Below are 22,417 nucleotides of genomic sequence, written 5' to 3' on the forward strand. Positions count from 1 at the left end.
GTATCCACAAAAAAATTTAAAGGCACTTATTTGAATTTGTCTCTCTATATCAGTGACTAGTAGGTGATTTTTTAGTAGTGATATCTCTCTTCTCTTACAATTTATATACATATATACAAGTTTATAACAACTCTCTCAGCTTATTAATTAAACACTCTTAACAAGTCTCCCAACTTATTAATTAAACAAACTCTTAGCAACTCTCTCAGCTTATTAAACAAACTCTTAACAATACATATCAACACTTAATTCATTGACATCTCTGAAATCAGAATGATGTTGAGGGCAGAACACGAAGGATGAACTGCAATATTTTGTAGATCCAGAATGAGAATCCCTACGGTCAAAGCAATAACTTTCCATGGGCTACTACAGTGGTAGCGCCTCAATTGTTCGAGATACGTGTTCCATTTAACGTGGTAATATTTATTCACTTGAGCGCAGAGTTTGTCATACTGGAAATTTTTGAGTGTGGTGTCAATGTAAAGGGTGTTAAAGAACTTAGAACCATCTTCAACGTTGAGCCAGTTAGCTAAGATTTTTTCCTTAGAAAGAAGCTTTATATCCTTTTCGGAACTGATGAGTTTATCCATGAAAACGGCGTAAGATGTTATTTGATGAGATTGACCACGACAGCACTGCTCAAAGGCGATGAGGTTCCTCAATAATGGTTCGGTCAACTCTGCAACTGCTAGTTCTGGAATTTTTAAAACCCCACTTTTAAATTCGATGTTCATTAGATTATTATCCGAGCCCCTTCGAAATTTAACTCCTGCTTCTGAGAGAGCTGTTGCTGCAGGAATTTTCGGTCCAATCTCTTTTTCTTCCTTTTCTGCGAACCACCAAAGACATTTTTTGTTATTTCTACTGGAAGGTTCAAAAGGTTTGAATGCGAAAACAACGGAAGTTCTGATTAGATCAAGTATGTGCAAAAATCGACTCTCATCAACTCGATCATTATTAACCCATTCCTCCTTTAGATGTTGGAAATAGGAGTTGATATGTTTCTCCAACGAGTTTTGTGAGCGGAAGGCACTGAGCAGGACTACACTGAACGGGGGTCCACCGTAGATTTTGCCCAAGGTAAGGCGATATAAACAGCTGAGAACAAACCAAGGAATCTGATTTTCTAATAGCAAAAGATCATGACATACATACTGGAACATGCAATCCATGTTCAATATGGGGTCATCATCATCTTCTTTCCCATGGACAATCTTCCAAAGTAGTTGTATTACGAAGCAACCATCAAGTATCATTATTTCCATGAACTCTTTCTCTTTAAGGTGATCAAGTGGTTCTGCATAAAACTCACGGGCCCGTTTCTCAAACTCAATGATGCCTTTCTTTGTTTCATTGTTAATGCTTTCAATGAAATTTTCAAGGCTTATATCCATGCGGGTGAGAAGGGTATCTAAATACCACTGCTTCGACGTTTCCACGCGCTGGAGTTTTTCGTGATCGCGTCCTCGATGGAAGGGTCCGATTGAGACGACGTGAGGCTCATAGGCCTTTGGATTATGTCTCCGGAGAGCTTCGGGAACTTTGAAGATGCAGCTTGCGGGAGGCAAGGGTGATATAGTAGGGCCAGGGTTTCTTCTCATCTTCTCTTTCAACGCTTCAAGTAATAAAGTATCTTCTCCTACAATAAAAGTCCGATCTGCACTGCATTCCGTTTCAATAGCCATGATGATCACCGGCCCAACTATACATGTACTGTCCTGAAAGTCTGAAGCAAGTTGCAATGGCATAGAATCAAATAAGAGTATGTAATTCATAACACTCCTAATGCAATAATCTTCTCTACGTACTAATATTTAAACTATGGAAGAGAGAGTAAATATTTTTTAGGGCTTGTCCAATATAGGTCCCTACAATTTCTATTTCCTAGATATATACCCATCACTCTATAAATCTATGTATAAAATCCAATTTCAAACTTAAATGACCAGTAGGATATAAGAGGTCATAGTATTCCTACGTTTTTACATCCTTGCCATCAGACTTCATATTTTATTTATAATTTATTCCAAGCATTTCATTAACTACCATAAATGTAATTAAAACTCCCTATTAATAGCATATCAATCACCCCATTTCTTTTGGTTGCCATTCCCTCTAATATATCGCCCCCTAAAATTGCAACAAAAAAAAAGAGTAAATTACATATCCAATTATGTATATATGAAAAATATAAATATAAATATATACGTATAAAAATATAGGTATATTCATTACCAAAAAAATTATTAAAAAAAATAGGTCAGTTACTTTGTAATTGAAATTTCCGTACATTTTTCACAAATTAAATATAGGTACACAATAATTTATAGAAAATAGGTGCGTTGTATAATTGAAATTTATGCACTTATAAATTAAAAATAGGTACATTATTTAGAAGAAAAAAATAAGTTCATTATACTAGGTAAATTTTTTTACTAGGTATACATTATTAGAGAAAAAAATAGGTACATTATTTAGAGAAAAAAATAGATACAAAATTTAGTGAAAAAATAAGTTCATTATACTAGGTAAATTGTTTTACTAGGTACATTATTAGAGAAAAAATAGGTACATTATTTAGAGAAAAAATAGATTCATTTAAAAAATTTTTAAAAAACCAATAAATAGATTATCAAATTATTTTTCAACATAATTAAAATGTACACTATTATTCATAAAACTATAATAAAATAGATTACTAGTCGTATAATTCATAAAAGGAAAACAACATTAATTCCTAAATTTAATATTGAATTTAAATTACTAATACGTTAAATAGATTACTAGTTGTAATTCATAAAAGGAAAACAACATTAATTCAAAAATAGATTACTAATAAGTTAATGTTGAATTTAATATTTAATTTCAAATAAGTTTCTAAATTAATTCCTACATCCATTACAACCATTTAAAGATCTTTCCAAATTCAACATGTGTCATTAGTTACACCCTCCCCATAACACATTAAGTCATAAATAGAGGTAGTTTTGGAATCCGAAAAATACAATAAATCAAATTTTAAGTTATATTAGGTAACTTGCTTAGTTGGATCCTAGTCATTGGGTATTATTTGAAAAAATTGGGTATTTTAAATAGAAAACTAAAGGAAAGGGTTGTAGGTGATTTAAAATGAATTTTATGAGTCTAAGCTCAATTTACTATATTTTTTATTTTCTAAATTGTAATTTCACTAACAAAAACAAAATTCACAACACTGATGACTAACAACGACATACTCACCAAAAATATTTAAAATAAATACTGAAAAAGTATCGCAGCCTATAGTTGGGCTTGGAAAGGAGAGAAGGGAACCAATTGACAATTGTACCTTGAGAGCAGAGAGAGATAGTATTTGTAATAGTGTGAAGCTCTAAGAGCATGTCCACCCATAAGGGCTAAGTCTAGGGCAAGGGCTGCCACTATTCACATAAATAGTGTCAGCCTTGCCATTTGTGGTTCCACCCATGAGGGCTAAGTCTAGGGCAAGAATCCATCCCAAAAGGCTAGGGCAAGGGCAAGAAAGGAAAAAAAGATTATGCAACAAAATATAAACAATTTAGAAAGTGAATAAAATTGTTATGTATTTATAGGGAAAGCATCTATAATTTTTTGGTATTTAAAAAAAAATTGAGATTTTTTTGGATTTTTTTTGAATTTTTTTGGATTTTTAAAATATTTTTTTGCTTGTTGACATCACAGCCCTCGGGCTGAAGCCCATGCGAAACCTGCCCTTGGGCTTGCCCGGGCTGGTGGGACCCATGCCAAATCGGGCTGCAGGCTGCAGCGCTGGAGCTGCCTTGGGCTTGCGAGGGGGGCCTTTTGCCTGGTTCTATTGCTGCGCTGGAGATGCTCTAACTGGTAGTAGAAGAACAAGAGAAAGCAAATTCTAGTCAATTAAAGGAGCGAGAAAACAAGGGTAGGCAAATGCTTGCTCAATTGCATCAATTTATAGATTTATGAGTCAAGTCAATGGGTCTCTAGCTCAATGAAAAAGGACCTAAACTCTCAAGTTCGATTCCTCATGCAATCATAGTCATGTGTGTGTGAGAAATCTTCCCCTGTAATTTAAAATATTGTTTGTATTTAGAAAAGAAAAAAAAGATTTATTAGTCAAAAAAATTTCTTTTCTTTTTCCTCCTGATCAAGTTAAATGTTTTTGCTTGTATTATGGACGACGAAGACTTCGTGTTGCTCGCGATTGACGAGATTGCTTTAAATATAATTTCATAATTGCTTACCAACCCTTTCATTTTCTGATACCGATCCCTCACAGGGTCACATCACATGCACGCAGACATGTCTACTTGATATTCTTTATTATAGTCCACTTGATATCATTTTATTTAGAAAACAAAACCGAAGTAATTTTTAGATTATTGTCCTACAGAGAAGATTTTAATGATCCAAACCGAAGTAAAACCGAAGTATATCTTTTTCATTTTCTATACTTTTATTTCCCTGTTTCCCGCTGGTTATTAACTCTTCTCACCTAGTAAACTTTCTACACCCAACAAGATTTTAATAATTTACTGTACACCTATACACATTTCTAAAGTGATCCGAAAATCCAATGCGGATATTGGGCAGGACTAGTCTTGAGCATCTTTGCTCTTCTATCAGCCTCTAGGCCTCTAATCATGGTGAGTTGGTTCTTATCATCGTTGTTCAGTTTGTCACTTTTCATTTTATGCTTCACCTATATTTGTCCTTTTTCACCTATATATACAATCCCCTTATATTGAGGGATCCCTCAAATAATTTTATTTGAGAGACACCCTTTAGAGTCCCTTATGAATTTTTTTTCAACGATCCAAACCATCTATTTCTTAACTCTACATTCATAGATCATCCTTGCACAAAATTAGACAAGTTGGAAACTTTTTGATATCCAATTATGTACTACAAAATCAATGAACATGGTGCCTCAAGAAAGTACTAAAATTTCAATAATTCACTTGAGTGGTCAAATAGTATCGGATTGAAGTGATTTTTTGTAGAGATGATCCTTGAACGAGTATCTACAAAATAGACTTGGATTAGTGAAATACAATACGGAATGGGCCTTACAAGGGCGTCCCTCAAATAAGCTTATTTGAGATGACCTATCGTTTCAAAGAGAACGGTGTGACAAGTGCAACTCACTAATTGGTTGTGATATATGGGTTATTTTAACCAAATTCTATCGTTTACTTTGACTTTTCAGCATTTAAAGTTTTTAGAATATTTTGGAATTTTTTTATTATTTTCCTTTTTGTTTTCTAATTAGCTTTCCTAGCAAGTCTATAATAACAACCACTCAATTAGATGGTTGTTATTGTAGTATTTTCTTGAAGCACCATATTCGAGTATTGTGTTGGTCCCAATTAGATGCCTGAATGATTTTCAATTTGCCTAATTTTTTGCAAGGATGATGTATGAATAGAGACTTGAAAAATATACGGTTTGGATCGTTGAAAAAAATAATTGTTGGGGACCCTAAAGGATTATTTGAGGGATCCCTCAATCTCTCAATGGAAGGGTAGAGAGAGAGTATGTGTGTGTGTGTTTATTTAAGGGATCCCTCAATCCCTAATGGAAGGGGAGTGAGTGAGTGTGTATGTGAAAACTAATTCATAAAAATAAAACACGCTAAGTACAATCACAATAATTAATGCAATGCAGTCATGAATGATTTTTCTTTTATAATGAGGCTTAACAACACCTTGCCATGTTGAATCTTGATCTCAACTGAAACAGTGATTCTAACCTAGCTAATTGAGCTTGTTTAGGTTCATAACAGATTACAATTAAGATTATAAGTTTATCAAGGAAAGCTAAAAACATAGCTAAACAAAATCCTAGCTATAACAGATGTTCTAATAACACATTTGAAAAATCAGTTACAATACTAGCATATTGTTTTTTTAAAAATAAAAAAAAGTAGCAAATGTGTGGAAACTTGAGTCATGATGGTTTGGTGGGTACGTAACACCCACCATCACTAGACATGCACCAAAAGCCTTCCAATATGAATATTCATGTTCACTTTTAATAGGATTTGTCCAATTGCGCAGAACGTGTAACATGACCTACTGCTTTTCCTTAAAAAACTTGCGACAGAATATGACATTTATCTACTTCATGTGACATTTATCTACTTCACCTTAGAAACCTTTGTTTGTACCATATCTGACCCTCCACTCGTACAACGACACGTGGATCAGAGAAGCTCACCTAAGTACCCAAGGCCTCGAACAATCGGCATCGGCTACCGATGACATTGTCTCAAAGCTGCAAACAACCGATACAGGCCCAGCTCGTCTACAATCGGCACCCCATACCGATTGTACATAATCAGCCTTGAAGCACCCGCCCGAAATATCTAAGGACTCGTGTCAACCTCACAGGGCCCTCCCACGAGTCCCACATCGGAAATGAACACCACAAGCATCCCAAATGCCCTCTATAAATACACCCCTTCACCATCAACAAAGGGGTAAGACTTTTCAGCTTGACTTTTATACTACTATATGGTCAACAGCAAGAGCTCTTAAAAACAATCTTACTTGAGCATCGGAGGGTCTTAGGCTGGTTCCACACCGGTTCCATAGACCTCACGAGCTTCGCTTATCTTCTATTCAGGATCAGCATCCAAGGACAGGAAGAATCGGCATCCAACATCCAATCGATCTCTTGATCGTCCATCCCACTTGTAAGTTGCACTCATCTCTATCTGTTCAGATTTAGCGCCAACAGATTTAAACTGTTGACGCTAAAAAATGGTTCAACACTTTTACGGTCAACTTAGAGATGAGGTGTGATAGATGATGAGTGAAGGTTAGGACCTTCATCAAGTGTGTGAGGATTTGACAAGCGATAAATATACAGAAGACAAGATATACGTGGTTCACCCTTAATGAATGAGCTACGTCCACGGAGAAGTGTATTCTCATTATTATAACAATGTGTATTTACATTTATACAAGGGGCTGGGCCCAAATATAAAGAGAAGAGAGACTAAAGATCAAGCCCAACCAAGGGGGGATCCCCTTCCTAGGTGGAGAGTGGTCTCCTTTTATAGGTGAGAGGGAGTCTTCACTTCTTGCAATATTTCAATGTGGGACTCTTGGCCTTGCTTAGAATTGCTTCTAGTTGCTTGGTCGAATAGGGTATAAACAGAAGCCCCCCAAGTTCTCGAGTAAGGAGGTACTTCTTAGTTGGGGACTTGCAATTTTCAGTGCATTGACCGAGCAACACCTTAGTCTTCTTCCAAGTCGTATAGTGTGGTGTGGATGATGCTGAATGCGTCGCTCACGCCTAATGATGACAGGGTGCCGAAGGCGTCGCTGCTGCCGAATGATTACAGGGTGCCGAAGGCGTCGCTTCTGCCGAATGATGACAGGGTGCCGAAGGCGTCGCTTCTGCCGAATGATGGCGGGGGTGCCGAAGGCATCGCTCGTGTCAAAATGATGACGGGGTGCCGAAGGCATCGCTCGCGTCTAATGATGACAGGGTGCCGAAGGCATCACTCGTGTCAAAATGGTGACGGGGTGCCGAAGGCATCGCTCGCGTCTAATGATGACAGGGTGCCGAAGGCTTCCCTTTGCCTTAGGATGACAGGGTGCCGAAGGCATCGCTCCTGCCGAATGATGACAGGGTGCCGAAGGCATCGCTCGTGTCAAAATGATGACGGGGTGCCGAAGGCATCGCTCGCGTCTAATGATGACAGGGTGCCGAAGGCATCGCTCGTGTCAAATGATGACGGGGTGCCGAAGGCATCGCTCGCGTCTAATGATGACAGGGTGCCGAAGGCTTCCCTTTGCCTAAGGATGACAGGGTGCCGAAGGCATCGCTTCTGCCGAATGATGACAGGGTGCCGAAGGCATCGCTCATGTCAAAATGATGACGGGGTGCCGAAGGCATCGCTCGCGTCAAATGACTATTGCCGATGGTCAATAGGCTTTGATTCTTTGCTTTGGTGTGTAAGCCGATGATCCTTACCAATGGCTATTGCCGATGGCTAATAGTCTTGGGTTTTCCCATGAATGCCAAGTGCCGCAAGTGGGCCTCCACTAGATTTTGTGGTTATTGCCAAAGACTTTAATAAGGCATGCAGTGCTTATTTTGGATGAACCCATGCATGTGCCCTTTTTGATTTGGAGAGGTGGCTGGGGCCACTATAACTCCATATGGCCCTGAGCAATAAAGCCCATAATGCTACCGTGGGTAGATGATTTTAACTACCGATGGGGCCCCTCAATTTTTGAGAATGTTGGGGTGCCGTTCGGCAATAGCCATTGGTAAGGATCATCGGCATCCAACAATCGGCATCCAACATCCAATCGATCTCTTGATCGTCCATCCCACTTGTAAGTTGCACTCATCTCTATCTGTTCAGATTTAGCGCCAACAGATTGGCGCCGTCTGTGGGAAACGACACAAAATGCTATGTCGTTCTCCTTCACGAGTGCTCTCGGCACCCTTTTGAGCCATGCCCTCGGCACCTCCTACAATCGGCCTACGGCCTTCGGCACCCTTGCATCATTCGGCGCGTGCGATGTCTTCACATCCCCCCAATGATTCGGCATCTGCCATCGGCCTTCGGCACCCATCATCATTCGGCGCGTGCGATGTTTTCACATCCCCCCAATGATTCGGCATCTGCCTTTGGCCTTCGGCACCCATCATCATTCGGCGCGTGCGATGTCTTCACATCCCCCCAATGATTCGGCCATTAGCCTTCGGCCATCAGCATCGGCTTCAGCCATGCCGAACGGCACCTTCTAGGAGACACTTCTCCAGCGCCTTTTCTCGAAGCCATCAGCTTCGGCCATCAGCTTCAGCTTCGGCCATCAGCCTTCGGCCATCAGCTTCGTCCATCAGCTTCAGCCATCAGCTTCAGCCTTCGGCCATCAGCCTTCAGCCATCAGCTTCAGCCTTCGGCCATCAGCTTCGGCCATCAGCTTCGGCCATCAGCTTCAGCCTTCGGCCATCAGCCTTCGGCCATCAGCTTCAGCCTTCGGCCATCAGCTTCTGCCTTCGGCCATCAGCTTCGGCCATCAGCTTCAGCCATCAGCTTCAGCCTTCGGCCATCAGCCTTCAGCCATCAGCTTCAGCCTTCGGCCATCAGCCTTCGGCCATCAGCTTCTGCCTTCGGCCATCAGCTTCGGCCATCAGCTTCTGCCTTCGGCCATCAGCTTCAGCCTTCGGCCATCAGCTTCGGCCATCAGCTTCAGCCTTCGGCCATCGGCACATCATGCCGTCTCTTATCCAAGCTCACTCCCTTGGGCACTTGGGGGACTACATACCACCATCGGCAACTATGGGACCATTGTGTCCGGGTCAGAATGCCTAATACACATTCAAGTCCCCAACCGAGAAGCTTCTCAATCGGCAACTTGGGGGACTACTGTTTGTACCATATCTGACCCTCCACTCGTACAACGACACGTGGATCAGAGAAGCCCACCCAAGTACCCAAGGCCTCGAACAATCGGCATCGGCTACCGATGACATTGTCTCAAAGCTGCAAACAACCGATACAGGCCCAGCTCGTCTACAATCGGCATCCTATACCGATTGTACATAATCAGCCTTGAAGCACCCGCCCGAAATATCTAAGGACTCGTGTCAACCTCACAGGGCCCTCCCACGAGTCCCACATCGGAAATGAACACCACAAGCATCCCAAATGCCCTCTATAAATACACCCCTTCACCATCAACAAAGGGGTAAGACTTTTCAGCTTGACTTTTATACTACTATATGGTCAACAGCAAGAGCTCTTAAAAACAATCTTACTTGAGCATCGGAGGGTCTTAGGCTGGTTCCACACCGGTTCCATAGACCTCACGAGCTTCGCTTATCTTCTATTCAGGATCAGCATCCAAGGACAGGAAGAATCGGCATCCAACATTCAATCGATCTCTTGATCGTCCATCCCACTTGTAAGTTGCACTCATCTCTATCTGTTCAGATTTAGCGCCAACAACCTTGAAGGTGATAAAGACAAACAATTTTCCTTACTTCATACAATTAGTATATGTCCTCACTCAATAGCAGATCCAAAATTGAGCAAGAATTGTGACCTCAAAGGGTAATAGTGTAAAAGTTTCAAATTTTTTTTAAGAAGAAAATAACACTAAAAAAATTTAAAGATAGTACTTCCATTCATAATTCATGGCAAAAATAACAATACAAACTTCAATTGTCCACAACGAGTTTTCATATTTTGAAAACGTCACTACATCAATCAATTATAAATTCTCTAATCCAAATATCAATATATCAATATCATATCGATAAATTCTATTCCATAAAAAACACTACATATATCAATTTAATTAAAAATATAAATTCTACTCACTTGAAATTATAGGCTGTGGCGGCAACTGAAGGGTTGCACTCGGGTAAGAATTCCGATTGAATACAGGTATGAACTTTTACTAAAAATAAAACCAAAGTCCTTTTTAGATTATTGTCCTAAAGAGAAGACATAATATATTTGCAAAACTCCTCAACTTCTATATGTCTGTATATCTCTTTCGTTTCTATACTTTTTATTTCCCTGTTTCTCGCTGGTTATTAACTCTTCCCATCTAGCAAATTTTCTACGCCGAACAAAATTTTAAGAGCTTGTTTGATAATCATTTCAGTTTTTAGTTTTCAGTTTTATGTGGAACTTAGAAATGAAATTTTGGGGGGTCAAATTTGTCCATCTATCAAGACTGAAAGTGAGGAGTGTGTGTATGTGTGTAATGTGCTCCATACTTGAGTTTACTTTTGGTTGGCAATGTAGACGTAATCATGTTTCAACTTAAACCGGATAAATATGTGACTTTAGATACTTTCCTTATTATAAGAGGTATATATCTTTAATCAGCCATAAAAAGCTGCATAATTAGAGTATTAATTGCTTAAATTCATGGTTTGGATTGAACGCAAAGGGGACAAAAAATTGAGTACATTTAACACACCAAAAAGCAAACTATGAAAGGATTATGCTTGGCAATGGCAGTCACATATATATATATATATATATATATCACATTATAAATACCAGTCAAACAAAGCCAAAAGGATAACGTTTGGTCATATTCTCTCTCTCTCTCTCTCACTATATATATGTGCTCTGTTGGTCCCAACAACCAAAACCTTTTGTCATCTCCAAGAAAAAAAGAAAAAAAAAAGGAAAAAAAAAAAAAAAAAAAAGCAAAAAGGCTTTTGGAGTTTCATGCACTTTTGACGAAAATGATGTTACAATCTTTTCTTTTCTTTTGGTTCCTCCATGATTGAGGTTTTTTTTTTTGGTCGAACCATGATTGAGGTTTAAGAAAGCCAAATGCATATTCACAAATATATTTTCTTAATTCCTTATCAACCCCTTGACTTTCTGACCTCGATTAACCGTGATCGGGTAATTACTCTTCCTGGTGGCAGCTGTAAGTATTATATTCTGATTGCAGACGAGATCTTTATAGTTTTGAATCTTTTGATCACAGAATTGCAGGGTCAACTAAAACAAAGAGTCGAATACATCTCCATCCACCAATAGCAAAACCAATAGCAAAACAAAGAGTCGAATACATCTCCACCCACATTGGAAAGTTAAAAAAATTTCGTGTTTAGATCGAGTTAATCAGTCTGGTTTGTCTTCCTTTGAGAAACACTATGAAGACACGTTAGTATACAGTATGTACGCAAAATTTGCAAATGATCTTAACGGACTTGTATTTGAGTTTAAGATGAATACTACAAATAACAACTCAACTTGAAAACGACTTTACCTGAAACAGGATTCCAGATCTTAAAATAATAACCACATAAAATTGATATTTTTAAAAGTAAACAATCATGGCCCAAACCCAAGGAGGCTAATTTAATTTCTAGTAGCAAAAGGTGATCGATGCACAACATGAATTTCTGTTGGGGCCGCCTTTTGGTAACAGAAAAATTTGTGTGTAATAGGGATATCACTGTTTTGCTATTTCCCATCAATCATGATATGTGAAGTGGAAAAGTTATCATGAATAACATACCGTGATTGGCAGGAGATATAATAAAACAATGATATCTCCGTTTCACACAAGTGTTTTTCGTCCAAAGAGATAGACAATTTCCGAAACAGTTTTCAGTGGAAAGCAAAGCATAGATCATCACCATTTGTTTAAAGTAATATTATGACGTTTGATTTAATTTTATTTCCGTTGAATACTACCAATAACAACTCAACTTGAAAACGACTTTACCTGAAACAGGATTCCAGATCTTAAAATAATAACTACATAAAATTGATATTTTTAAAAGTAAACAATCATGGCCCGCACCCAAGGAGGCTAATTTAATTTCTAGTAGCAAAAGGTGATCGATGCACAACATGAATTTCTGATGGGGCCACCTTTTAGTAGTAGAAAAATTTGTGTGTAACAAGGATATTACTGTTTTGCTATCCCCAATCAATCATGATATGCCGAGTGAAAAAGTTATCATGGATGACATACCGTGATTGGTTAGAGATATAGTAAAACAATAATATCCCCTTTCATGTTCAGTAAAGATAGACAATTTCCGAAACAGTTTTCGGTGGAAAGCAAAGCATAGATCATCACTATTTTTATAAAGTAATTTATGGCGTTTGATTTAATTTTATCCAGGCCAGCACGAAATCATGAATTATTGGATGGTGGATCGACATGACAGCATACATTTTTATTTCTTTATGAACTATCGGATTTACTTTTTTTTTCAAAACCATTTCCATTTGCCAACTTGCCATCAATTAATAACTTTCAACAACAACAACAACAACAACAAAAAAAAACAACAACCATGCCATTGAGGCGCATGACGACTATTGATGCAACCTAGTTGTTAACCGAGTTGGTAAAGAACCGATAACAACTCTCTCAGCTTATTAATTAAACAAACTCTTAACAACTCTCTCAGCTTATTAAACATACAACTACATTGACATCTCTGAAATCAGAATGATGTTGAGGACATAACACGAAGGATGAACTGCAATAATTGTAGAATCAGAATGAGAATCCCTACGGTCAAAGCAATAACTTTCCATGGGCTACTAAAGTGGTCGCGCCTCAATTGTTCGAGATACTTGTTCCATTTAACTTGGTGATATTTATTCACTTGATCGCAGAGTTTGTCATACTGGAACTTTTTGACTGTGGTGTCAATGTAAAGGCTGTTAAAGAACTTAGAACCATCTTCAACGTTGAGCCAGTTAGCTAAGATTTTTTTCTCAGAAAGAAGCTTTATATCCTTATTGGAACTGATGAGTTTATCCATGAAAACGGCGTAAGATGTTATTTGATGAGAACGACCATGATAGCACTGCTCAAAAGCGATGAGGTTCCTTAATAATGGTTCGGTCAATTCTGCAACTGCTAGTTCTGGAATTGTTAAAAACCCGTTTTCAAATTTGATGTTCAGTAGATTATCAGCCGAGTCGTCCTTATTAAATTTGACGCCTGCTTTTGAGAGAGCAGTGGCTGGAGGAATATCCGATTCTAACTCTTCTTCAGACTCTCCCTTCTTTGGATCTTCCTTTGCTTCGAATTCCAAAACAATGAAAAATCGGAGTAGATCGAGTATGTGCAAAGCAGACTCCTCTTCTTTCTTCAGAAAAATGTGCAGAGCAGACTCTTCTTCTTTCTTCGGACTCTTCTGATCAACCTTCTGGCAAGTTTTATCAAGAGATCGTAAATAGGAGTTGAAATATTTCTTCAACGACTTTTGTGAGGAGAAGGCTTCAAACAGGACTTTACTGAACGGTGGTCTACCGTGGCGTTTGCCCAAGGTAACTTTATATAAAGCGCTGAGAACAAACCAAGGAAGCTGATTTTCTAATAGCAAAAGATCATGACATACATATTGGAACATGCAATCCATGTTCAATATGGGGTCATCATTATCTTTTACCCCATTGACAATATTCCAAAGTAGTTGTATTACGAAGCAACCATCAAGTATCATTATTTCTATAAACTCTCTCTGTGTAAGATCAAATGGTTCTGCATAAAACTCACGGGCCCTTTTCTCAAACTCAATGATGCCTTCCTTCGTTTCACTGTGAATTATTTCAATGAATTTTTCAAGGCTTATATTCACGCGGGTGAGAAGGGTACCTAAATACCACTGCTTCACAGTTTCCATGTGCTGGAGTTTTTCGTGATCGCGTCCTCGATGGAAGGGTCCGATTGAGAGGACGTGAGGCTCATATGCCTTTGGATTATGTCTCCGGAGAGCTTCGGGAACTTTGAAGATGCAGCTTGCGGGAGGCAAGGGTGATATAGTAGGGCCAGGGTTTCTTCTCATCTTCTCTTTCAACGCTTCAAGTAATAAAGTATCTTCTCCTACAATATAAGTCCGATCTGCACTGCATTCCGTTTCAATAGCCATGATGATGACCAGCCCAACTATATATGTACTGTCCTGAAAGTCTGAAGTAAGTTGCAAAGGCATAGAATCAAATAAGAGAATGTAATTCATAACACTCCTAATGCAATAATCTTCTCTGCGTAATAATATTTGAAATATGGAAGAGAGAGTAAATATTTTTTATTTTCTAAATTTTAATTTCACTAACAAAAACAAAATTCACAACACTGATGACTAACAACGACATACTCACAAAAAATATTTAAAATAAATACTGAAAAAATACCGCACCTGATAGTTGGGCTTGGGAAGGAGAGAAGGGAACCAATTGACAATTGTACCTTGAGAGCAGAGAGAGACAGTATTTGTAATAGCGTGAAGCTCTAACTGGTAGTAGAAGAACAAGAGAAAGCAGATTCTAGTCAATTAAAGGAGTGAGAAAACAAGGGTAGGCAGATGCAATAGAAACTGTTATACTGGTGTCTTATGCGTTGCACAATCGCATCAAAGATTTATGAGTCAAGTCAATGGGTCTAGCCCTGTGAGAAATCTCCCTGTAGTTTAAAATATCTTTTGTATTTAAAGAAGAAAAAAAAGATTTATGAGTCTTTTTTTTTTCTTTTCTTTTTCCTCGCTGATCAAGTTAAATGTTTTTGTTTGTATTATCCGTGGACGAAGACTTCCTGTTGCTCGCGATACCGATCCCACACAGGGTCACATGCACGCAGACATGTCTACTTTATATTCTTTATTATAGTCTACTTTGATATTATTTTATTTTGAAAATAAAACCGAAGTAATTTTTAGATTATTGTCCTAAAGAGAAGACAGAATATATTTGTAAAACTCCTCAACTTCTATATGTCCGTATGTCTCTTTCATTTTCTGTACTTTTATTTCCCTGTTTCCCGTTGGTTATTAACTCTTCTCACCTAGTAAACTTTCTACACCCAACAAGATTTTAATAATTTACTCTACACACCCAGCAAATCTTCAAGAACTATACACATTTCTAAAGTGATCCGAAAATCCCATGCGGATATTGGGCGTGACTAGTCTTCAGAATCTTTGCTCTTCTATCAGCCTCTAGGCCTCTAATCATGGTGAGTTGGTTCTTATCATCGTTGTTTAGTTTGTCTCTTTTCATTTTAGGTTTAATTATTAATACTTGTACCTATACTTTAAATTTATCCCCTCTTGGTGAGTTGGTTCTTAGCATCTTCCAATTTATCCCCTATACTTTTTTTTAGAAAATTAAGGATATAACTTTTTTTTTGCCAATTTCCCCCCGACACCTAAATCTGCAACATTTCAGCCAATTTGCCGTTAAATATGAGGGCAGAATCATCATTTCGTATGTTAAAAATAAATAAAAACTATAAAATAAAATAAAATAACTTTTTGAAATTGAGGGTGAGAGAGAGAGAGAGAGAGGAAGAGAGGAAGGAAGTGCCGGGCTAGGGCAGCGGGGTGGGGGTTGTGGGGTATGGTACCCTAAAGGATTATTTGAGGGATCCCTCAATCCCTCAATGGAAGGGGTGTGTGTGTGTGTGTGTACATAAGCAGGGTAGGCAGATGCAATAGAAACTTAAAGTACTGGTGTCTTATGCATTGCTCAATTGTATCAATTTATAGATTTATGAGTCAAGTCAATGGGTCTAGCCCAGTGAAAAATGACCTAAACTCTCAAGTTCGAATCCTCATGGCATCATAGTCGTGTGTGTGTGAGAAATCTTCCACTGTAATTTAAAATATCTCTTGTATTTAAAAAAGAAAAAAAAAGATTTATGAGTCAACTTTTTTTCTTTTCTTTTTCCTCGCTGATAAAGTTAAATGTTTTTGTTTGTATTATGCTGTTGCTTGCGATTGACGAGATTGCTTTAAATATATTTCAAAGTGGAAAGCAGAAGAGGACAAAGGAAAAAGAAAAAAGAAAGAGAGAAGATACGAAGGAAGATCCCTCTTGTATTATTGCTTAGATAGATAAGATTATTACATTGAATAATGGCGGAGCCACTCCTAGACCTGGAGTGGCCCCCATATTTTTACCACTATTCTATTATATTATATAGGCTAAATTATTGAAATGCCCCCTGTAACTCAATTTCAGTCTCAGTTTCCCCCCTGAAATTCTAAGTGTCTCACTTTCCCCTATTAAACTCCATATAGTGTCTCATTTTGCCTGGATTCCATCCAGCCTAACAAAAGTCATCAAATTTGCACACGTGACGCCGAAGTGCCATTTCTCTGGGTTCTTCTGTACTCGTAGGTTTTGAAGTGCCAAAAAGGCAGGACCCACAACAGATGTAAAACATCGACCATATCTTCAATTAGGGTAAAATCTTCGCACAAGGAGAGATATTTTGGGTGATTTCAAAATCTGAGTAAAGCAATAGAATCTTCAACAGTGAAGGTGTAAACTGAATTTGACAATGACAGAAGCAGGAGGACCTTAAGCTTTCACAGGTAAGTGGACCTTCAGATTCTTTATTTATTCTTGGCTTCGGGTTCGAATCTAACTATTAGGCTTTGTATTATTGTATTTGGCTTTGAACTTTATGGAATATTAAAATGGGTGTTGTCCAACTAGTGATTCTTTATTTATTCTTGACCTTGGGTTCGAATATGACTATTAGGCTTTGTTTGTACTATTGTATTTGGCTTTGAACTTTAAGGAATATTAAAATGGGTGTTGTCCAACATGAAGATGATACTTTTAATTTGACTTTGTGGCTTTTTACTGTTGCAAATGATTGGTTGGTAGAGTAAATTCAGGTTTTATGCTTTATTTTGTGTTGTAGATGTAGAATCAAATTAGACAAGTGAGGAAGAAGAACAAACTAGCAGTGAGAGTGACGAGGATTTGGATGAAGACCCATATTTTGTAGACCTTGCCTATGCACAAAGTGAGGAGGATGTGAGATTGTTGAGGGATGATGATAATCAGTTTCAGGGATATGTAGACCATGATGCAATTGACATAGACCCTAATGCAGGTGAAGAGGATAAGGAGTAAGATAATAACCTTGCCTCACCTAGGATGTAGAGCACTCTTTTTCTGAGTCTGAGGTTGTGACTGGAAACTGCTTGAGAAAGAGGAAGCTCCCTAACTTTAAAGACTTCATCCCATCCATCAATATGAAAAATCCTCAATTTGAGCTCGGTTTAAGATTTCCTAGTCGTGAAATCTTTAGGGCAGCTGTGAGGAGGCATTCTGTCCTAATTGGCAGAGAGCTTAAGTTTAAGGTGAATGATGGCAGTAGGATTCGAGTAATTTGTGATGAGAAGTCCATTTCACCTATATGCATCATCTGTGCATGGAAACAAGCATGTTCAACTGAAAACCTATGTCGGGAAACATACCTGTGGGCAGGGGAATGCGAATATTTATGCCAATGCAAAGTATTTTTCAAACTGGTATGAAAGCAATTTAACAAATCCTAATTGGGATGTGGGATCTTTTCAAGAGAAGGTGAACCAAGAAACTGGTTATTATCATTCTAGGGCACAAGCTTATAGGGCAAGAAGCTTGGCAACCAGCAATATTGAGGGGAGTTATACCGAACAATATGAACTTTTGTGGGATTATTGTGAGGAGTAGAAAAGGACAAATCTTGGTAGTTCGGTGGTGGTAAAGTCTAAGTTAGAAGGTGATATGCCAAGATTTCAGAGGGTTTACATTTGCTTGCAAGCTTGTCAGCAAGAGTTCTTGGATGGTTGTAGGCCTTATATAGGGTTGGATGGTTGCCACATCAAAGGCCCTCACCCTGGACAATTTTTATGTGTTGTAGGAGTTGATGCAAATAATGGGATGTTCCCATTGGCATATGCTGTAGCTGAAGTTGCGAGTTACAATACTTGGAAGTGGTTTTTGGAGCTATTAAGTCATGATTTGAAGATAGAGAACAACCACAGCTATTTGTTTATGACTGACAAACAAAAGGGATTAATTGATGCTGTGGATGATTTATTCCCAAATGCTGAGCATAGGTGTTGTTTGAAGCATTTATATGCAAATTTCTTGAAGGAACATAAAGGATTGGCCCTAAAGCTGCAAATGGAATCAATAGCAAGGGCCACTACACTGCCATGGTTTGTTGAGGAAATGAAGAAGATGTTAGAGTTAGATACAGCAGCACATGCTTGGTTATGTGAGGGGGATGCAAGTCAATGGGCTAGATCCCATTTTAGAACTGACTTTAAGTGTGACATTTTGATGAATAACTTAAGTGAGGCTTTTAACTCATCCATAATGCCTGCAAGGAACAAGCCTGTGTTGATTGCATTGGAAAGGATTAGAATGTATTTAATGATCTTAATGGCTTCAAGGAGAGTAGCCATGATTAAGTGGCATTGGGCCTAGAATACAAGGGGTATTGGAGGTAAATAAGGCAGTTGGGCAATGGTGCATTCCAAGGCATGCTGGGCAAAATAAATTCCAAGTGATGCATCACAGTGGGAGACAGTTTGTGGTAGATTTGAATGCCCACACATGCTCTTGCAAAGCATGGGATCTCAGTGGTCTTCCTTGCCTCCATGCTTGCGTTGCAGTGAGTAGATTCCATGGGAATTCAGAAGATTATGTGCATGACTTCTACAAGAAGGATGCTTATCTAACAACTTATAGGGACATGATTCACCCTTTGCCTAGCCAAGACTTGTGGCCTAAAAGTGGTTTACCTCCTTTGAAGCCTCCTCTTTACCATAAACAACCTGGTAGGCCAAAGAAGAGTAGGAAGAAGGCATCTGATGAGCCTAAAAAGAAATCAAATCCTAACAAACTCCAAAGATACCACACTGTCATCAAGTGTAGCAATTGTGGGTAAGAGGGCCATAACAGAACTAAATGTAAGGAGCCAATGAAGAACCAGCCAAGGTGTAAGCAATCTATAAGTATTACTTATTATATTTCATTACAATTGCACCATTTATTTATTATATTTCGAAAAACTTACACTAATATATCATTTGTGTAGGTGAGGAGAGCTAATACACTAGGACAGTTGTTCGGTTCATTTTTACACATGATTTTTCATGTTATAAACCCACTATTTTGAGTTAGTTCTTGACATTTTATAGCTTTTTACTTCCTTTTTGTGTTTTCTTAGATTTTACCTTGGTTGGAATGAAAATGAGCTAAAAGTGCATTATTGGTTATAAACTTTGTTTTTGTTCATTTTCGTAGGTCAACTTCTTGGCCTGGGATCAGCATGCTCTGGTGCTCGGATGAGGTCACGATCTTCATGAGACTTGTTCCAATGGATGTTAACTACAACATATCCAAATTTGAGCTCCATTGGACAAGTATTGCCTATCCAACCAGTCCAGCATGTTACCACAGCTCTGGAAATCCGGATTTGGCCAGCTTTTACCTCCTTTGTGTCATCTTAATTTCTTGTTACCATAACTCTTGGTAACAAGAAGTTACCTTAGCTTTGAGATATTTTCTGAAGCAATTGGCATCTTATTGAGGACAAAGCTTCATCATGGCAAGGGGACAATGGGCTAAGGCTTTATCAAAGGTGGTAGTTTAATATTAAAAGGTAAAAGCTGGAAAGGAGGAGAGAGGAAAGGAAAGGAATTGCAATCTGAAGTTGGGGGAGCCTTTTGAACGTGGAAAAGGAAGTCATTGAAGAGATTACACAGAGGAGAGCAGATTTTGGAGAGCTTGGAGCTTGGAGAAGGCCAAGGTGCAGCCAAGCTAAGTGGAGAAGAAAGCTTCCACCATTGATGACCTTGAAGCTTTCATCATTTTCTCAAAATCTGTAAACTCTTTCTAATTTTATTTTGAGTTTGTATTTGGAATGAGTATGAGCAACTAAACTCCATAGCTAGGGCTTAGGTTGAAGCCCTAAACATGATTACCTTATTGTTTTGATGCTTGAGTGTATGAATTTCTAGATATTGTTGATGAATTCCAATTCACCAAATTAATCTATCCTTGATGTGTGTTTTTCCTTGGTTGGCCATCTTTGAAAGCATGCTTCTTGAGATTGTTGGGATTATGTGTATCTTCATGTTATCCTAAGCAATAAATGGATGAAGTAAGAATCATCCATGTGAATTGGTTTCTTGAATACCTAATGTAAACACCATGCTATTAGGGTTCTTGTGATGTTCATATTCTCTTTGAACTTAATGGGTTTTTCTTGTAATTGAATCAAAGTACTAAGCACACCTAGATTCGATTATAGGGAAGGCACAAGTATTGTAGCACTCGTACTGCACTTTACGTACATTAGAGAGAATCAATGCGTCTTGAGCCACTCGTACTGGTCTTGATTGCGAACATCTTCATCAACACGTTTAGAGTTCATCACTTGAGTATTCATGAACATTGGTAGAATTGTTTAGGGTGGATTCCGAAACCCTAGTGTTTGTTACATCTTGATTCCACTCTTTGATAATTCATCTCTGCCTTTCTTATTCAATTTTAAAGTCCATTTACTTTCATGCAATAGAAATAGGTCACTTCAAACAAATCAAACCCCCCCCCCCCCCCCCAAATGTGTGTATGAGTTGCGTGTTTGACACGTTATGTGTCTTTGTTACTAAATTTTATCTATTTCCGTAATTGTTTTGGACTTTTGGTCCGCGTTGTGTTCTTGCATTTTCTGTGCTGAATCCAACCGTATAAAGAACGTGAATTTTGGACGTACGGTTGGAAAGTTATAGGCAAAATATTGGACAGAGGTCGAAACTGAAAAACAGAGAATTCGACTCTGCCCAAAAACGACCAGTCGCTTTTACCTGACGACCGGTCGCTTTTCACGTCAAAACAGAGAATTTCGACTCTGCCCAAAAACGACCGGTCGCTTTTACCTGACGACCGGTCGCTTTTCACGTCAAAATTTGAGTTTCGACTCTGCCCAAAAACGACCGGTCTCTTTTACCTAACGACCGGTCGCCAGACCAAAAACGACCGGTCGCTCTTACCTCACGACCGGTCGCTGGTCACTGTTCACAGCACATTTCCTTTTTTTTTGTGTTTTGTTTGTTTCTTTTACATTTCTTTACTTTCTTTTTAGTTTTAAATTTGCATTTTTGCATTGTGGTGTGTTAGTTGAGTGTTCTCTTTGTACTCGAATTAGAACTTATAGGCAACCGACAAGTTCTTTGTGGGATCGACCCCGTACTTACATAATCTATACTTCGATAGATTCGTGCACTTGCAGGTATTTTTAATTGGTTGTTTGCACATTAAATTGTGTCCTTTTAGGAATGCAACAACAGTCAGGCCAACCTCATTCACAGCCAAGACATAAGCTTCCTGTAACTCAATTTATATACTAATTTTACAAAAACATATAGACTAGTTTTTCAAAAACATACATACTAATATGTCATTTATGTAGGTGAGGAGAGCTCGTTCAAATTGTCACTCAATCGAACCTAATGCACAACCAAGCCAATCAACTCATCTTTCATAGCCAAGCCAATCATCCCGAGCTCAATCACAGTCACTGCAAGCCCACATCATTTCTGATAAAGAGGGAGGTCCTTCAAAGAAGAGGTTGACATTTGCTACAAACAACAAGGAGTGGCTAAAGAAAGTTAGGGCCACTATGCAACCTTGGCAGTGGTGATTTTGATGTCCATGAAGAAGATTGCAATTGTGTTGATTGCAGTTGATGTGGAATTATGTTTTGATAAGGAAGGGGAGAAAACAATCACTGTTGTTCATGTGAAAGAACTAATTTTGGCATTTTGTGTTCTTGATGTGGAATTGTAAGCCTTTTGAAATAAATTTTATGTACAATTGGCTGCAATTGATGTGGATTTAAGTTTTTTTTATGTCCTTTTGGGTTTTTGATGTGGACATGGTCTTTTCTTGTCGAATTAGAATGTGTAAACTAATGTTCACAATAGAAATGTACTTAATGAATTAAGCCTATGTTGGCATCAAGTTTATTTGTCAAGTAAATTAAGCCAGTGGTGATTTTTTAGTTTCAGAACTCATTTACCTATTTGTTTAGTTTGCTCACTATCTCAAAGTATGGTTAGTTGATACCAAAAAAAAAAAAAAAAAAGTAAGACC

General features: G+C 38.3%; 2 protein-coding genes and 1 pseudogene across 2 annotated transcripts; 1 reads left to right on the forward strand and 2 right to left on the reverse strand.

Moving 5' to 3' along the window:
- Positions 1–245: 245 nt before the first annotated feature.
- LOC110763571 (UPF0481 protein At3g47200-like) lies at positions 246–1,751 on the reverse strand. Its single transcript, XM_021966381.2, has one exon. It carries the CDS (start codon positions 1,749–1,751, stop codon positions 246–248), a length of 1,506 nt encoding a protein of 501 aa, XP_021822073.2.
- Positions 1,752–12,835: 11,084 nt separating this feature from the next.
- On the reverse strand, positions 12,836–14,926 carry LOC110763597 (UPF0481 protein At3g47200-like). Its single transcript, XM_021966419.2, has 2 exons — positions 14,671–14,926; positions 12,836–14,441 (listed from the first exon to the last, which is right to left on the reverse strand). The coding sequence occupies exon 2, from the start codon at positions 14,398–14,400 to the stop codon at positions 12,964–12,966; it is 1,437 nt and encodes a 478-aa protein (XP_021822111.1). The 5' UTR covers positions 14,401–14,441; positions 14,671–14,926; the 3' UTR covers positions 12,836–12,963.
- Positions 14,927–17,064: 2,138 nt separating this feature from the next.
- Positions 17,065–19,205, forward strand: LOC148297128 (uncharacterized; annotated as a pseudogene).
- The last annotated feature ends 3,212 nt before the right edge of the window (positions 19,206–22,417 follow it).

Source organism: Prunus avium, chromosome 1 (assembly GCF_965620075.1).
Source record: "Prunus avium chromosome 1, drPruAviu1.hap1.1, whole genome shotgun sequence".
NCBI lineage: Eukaryota > Viridiplantae > Streptophyta > Magnoliopsida > Rosales > Rosaceae > Prunus > Prunus avium.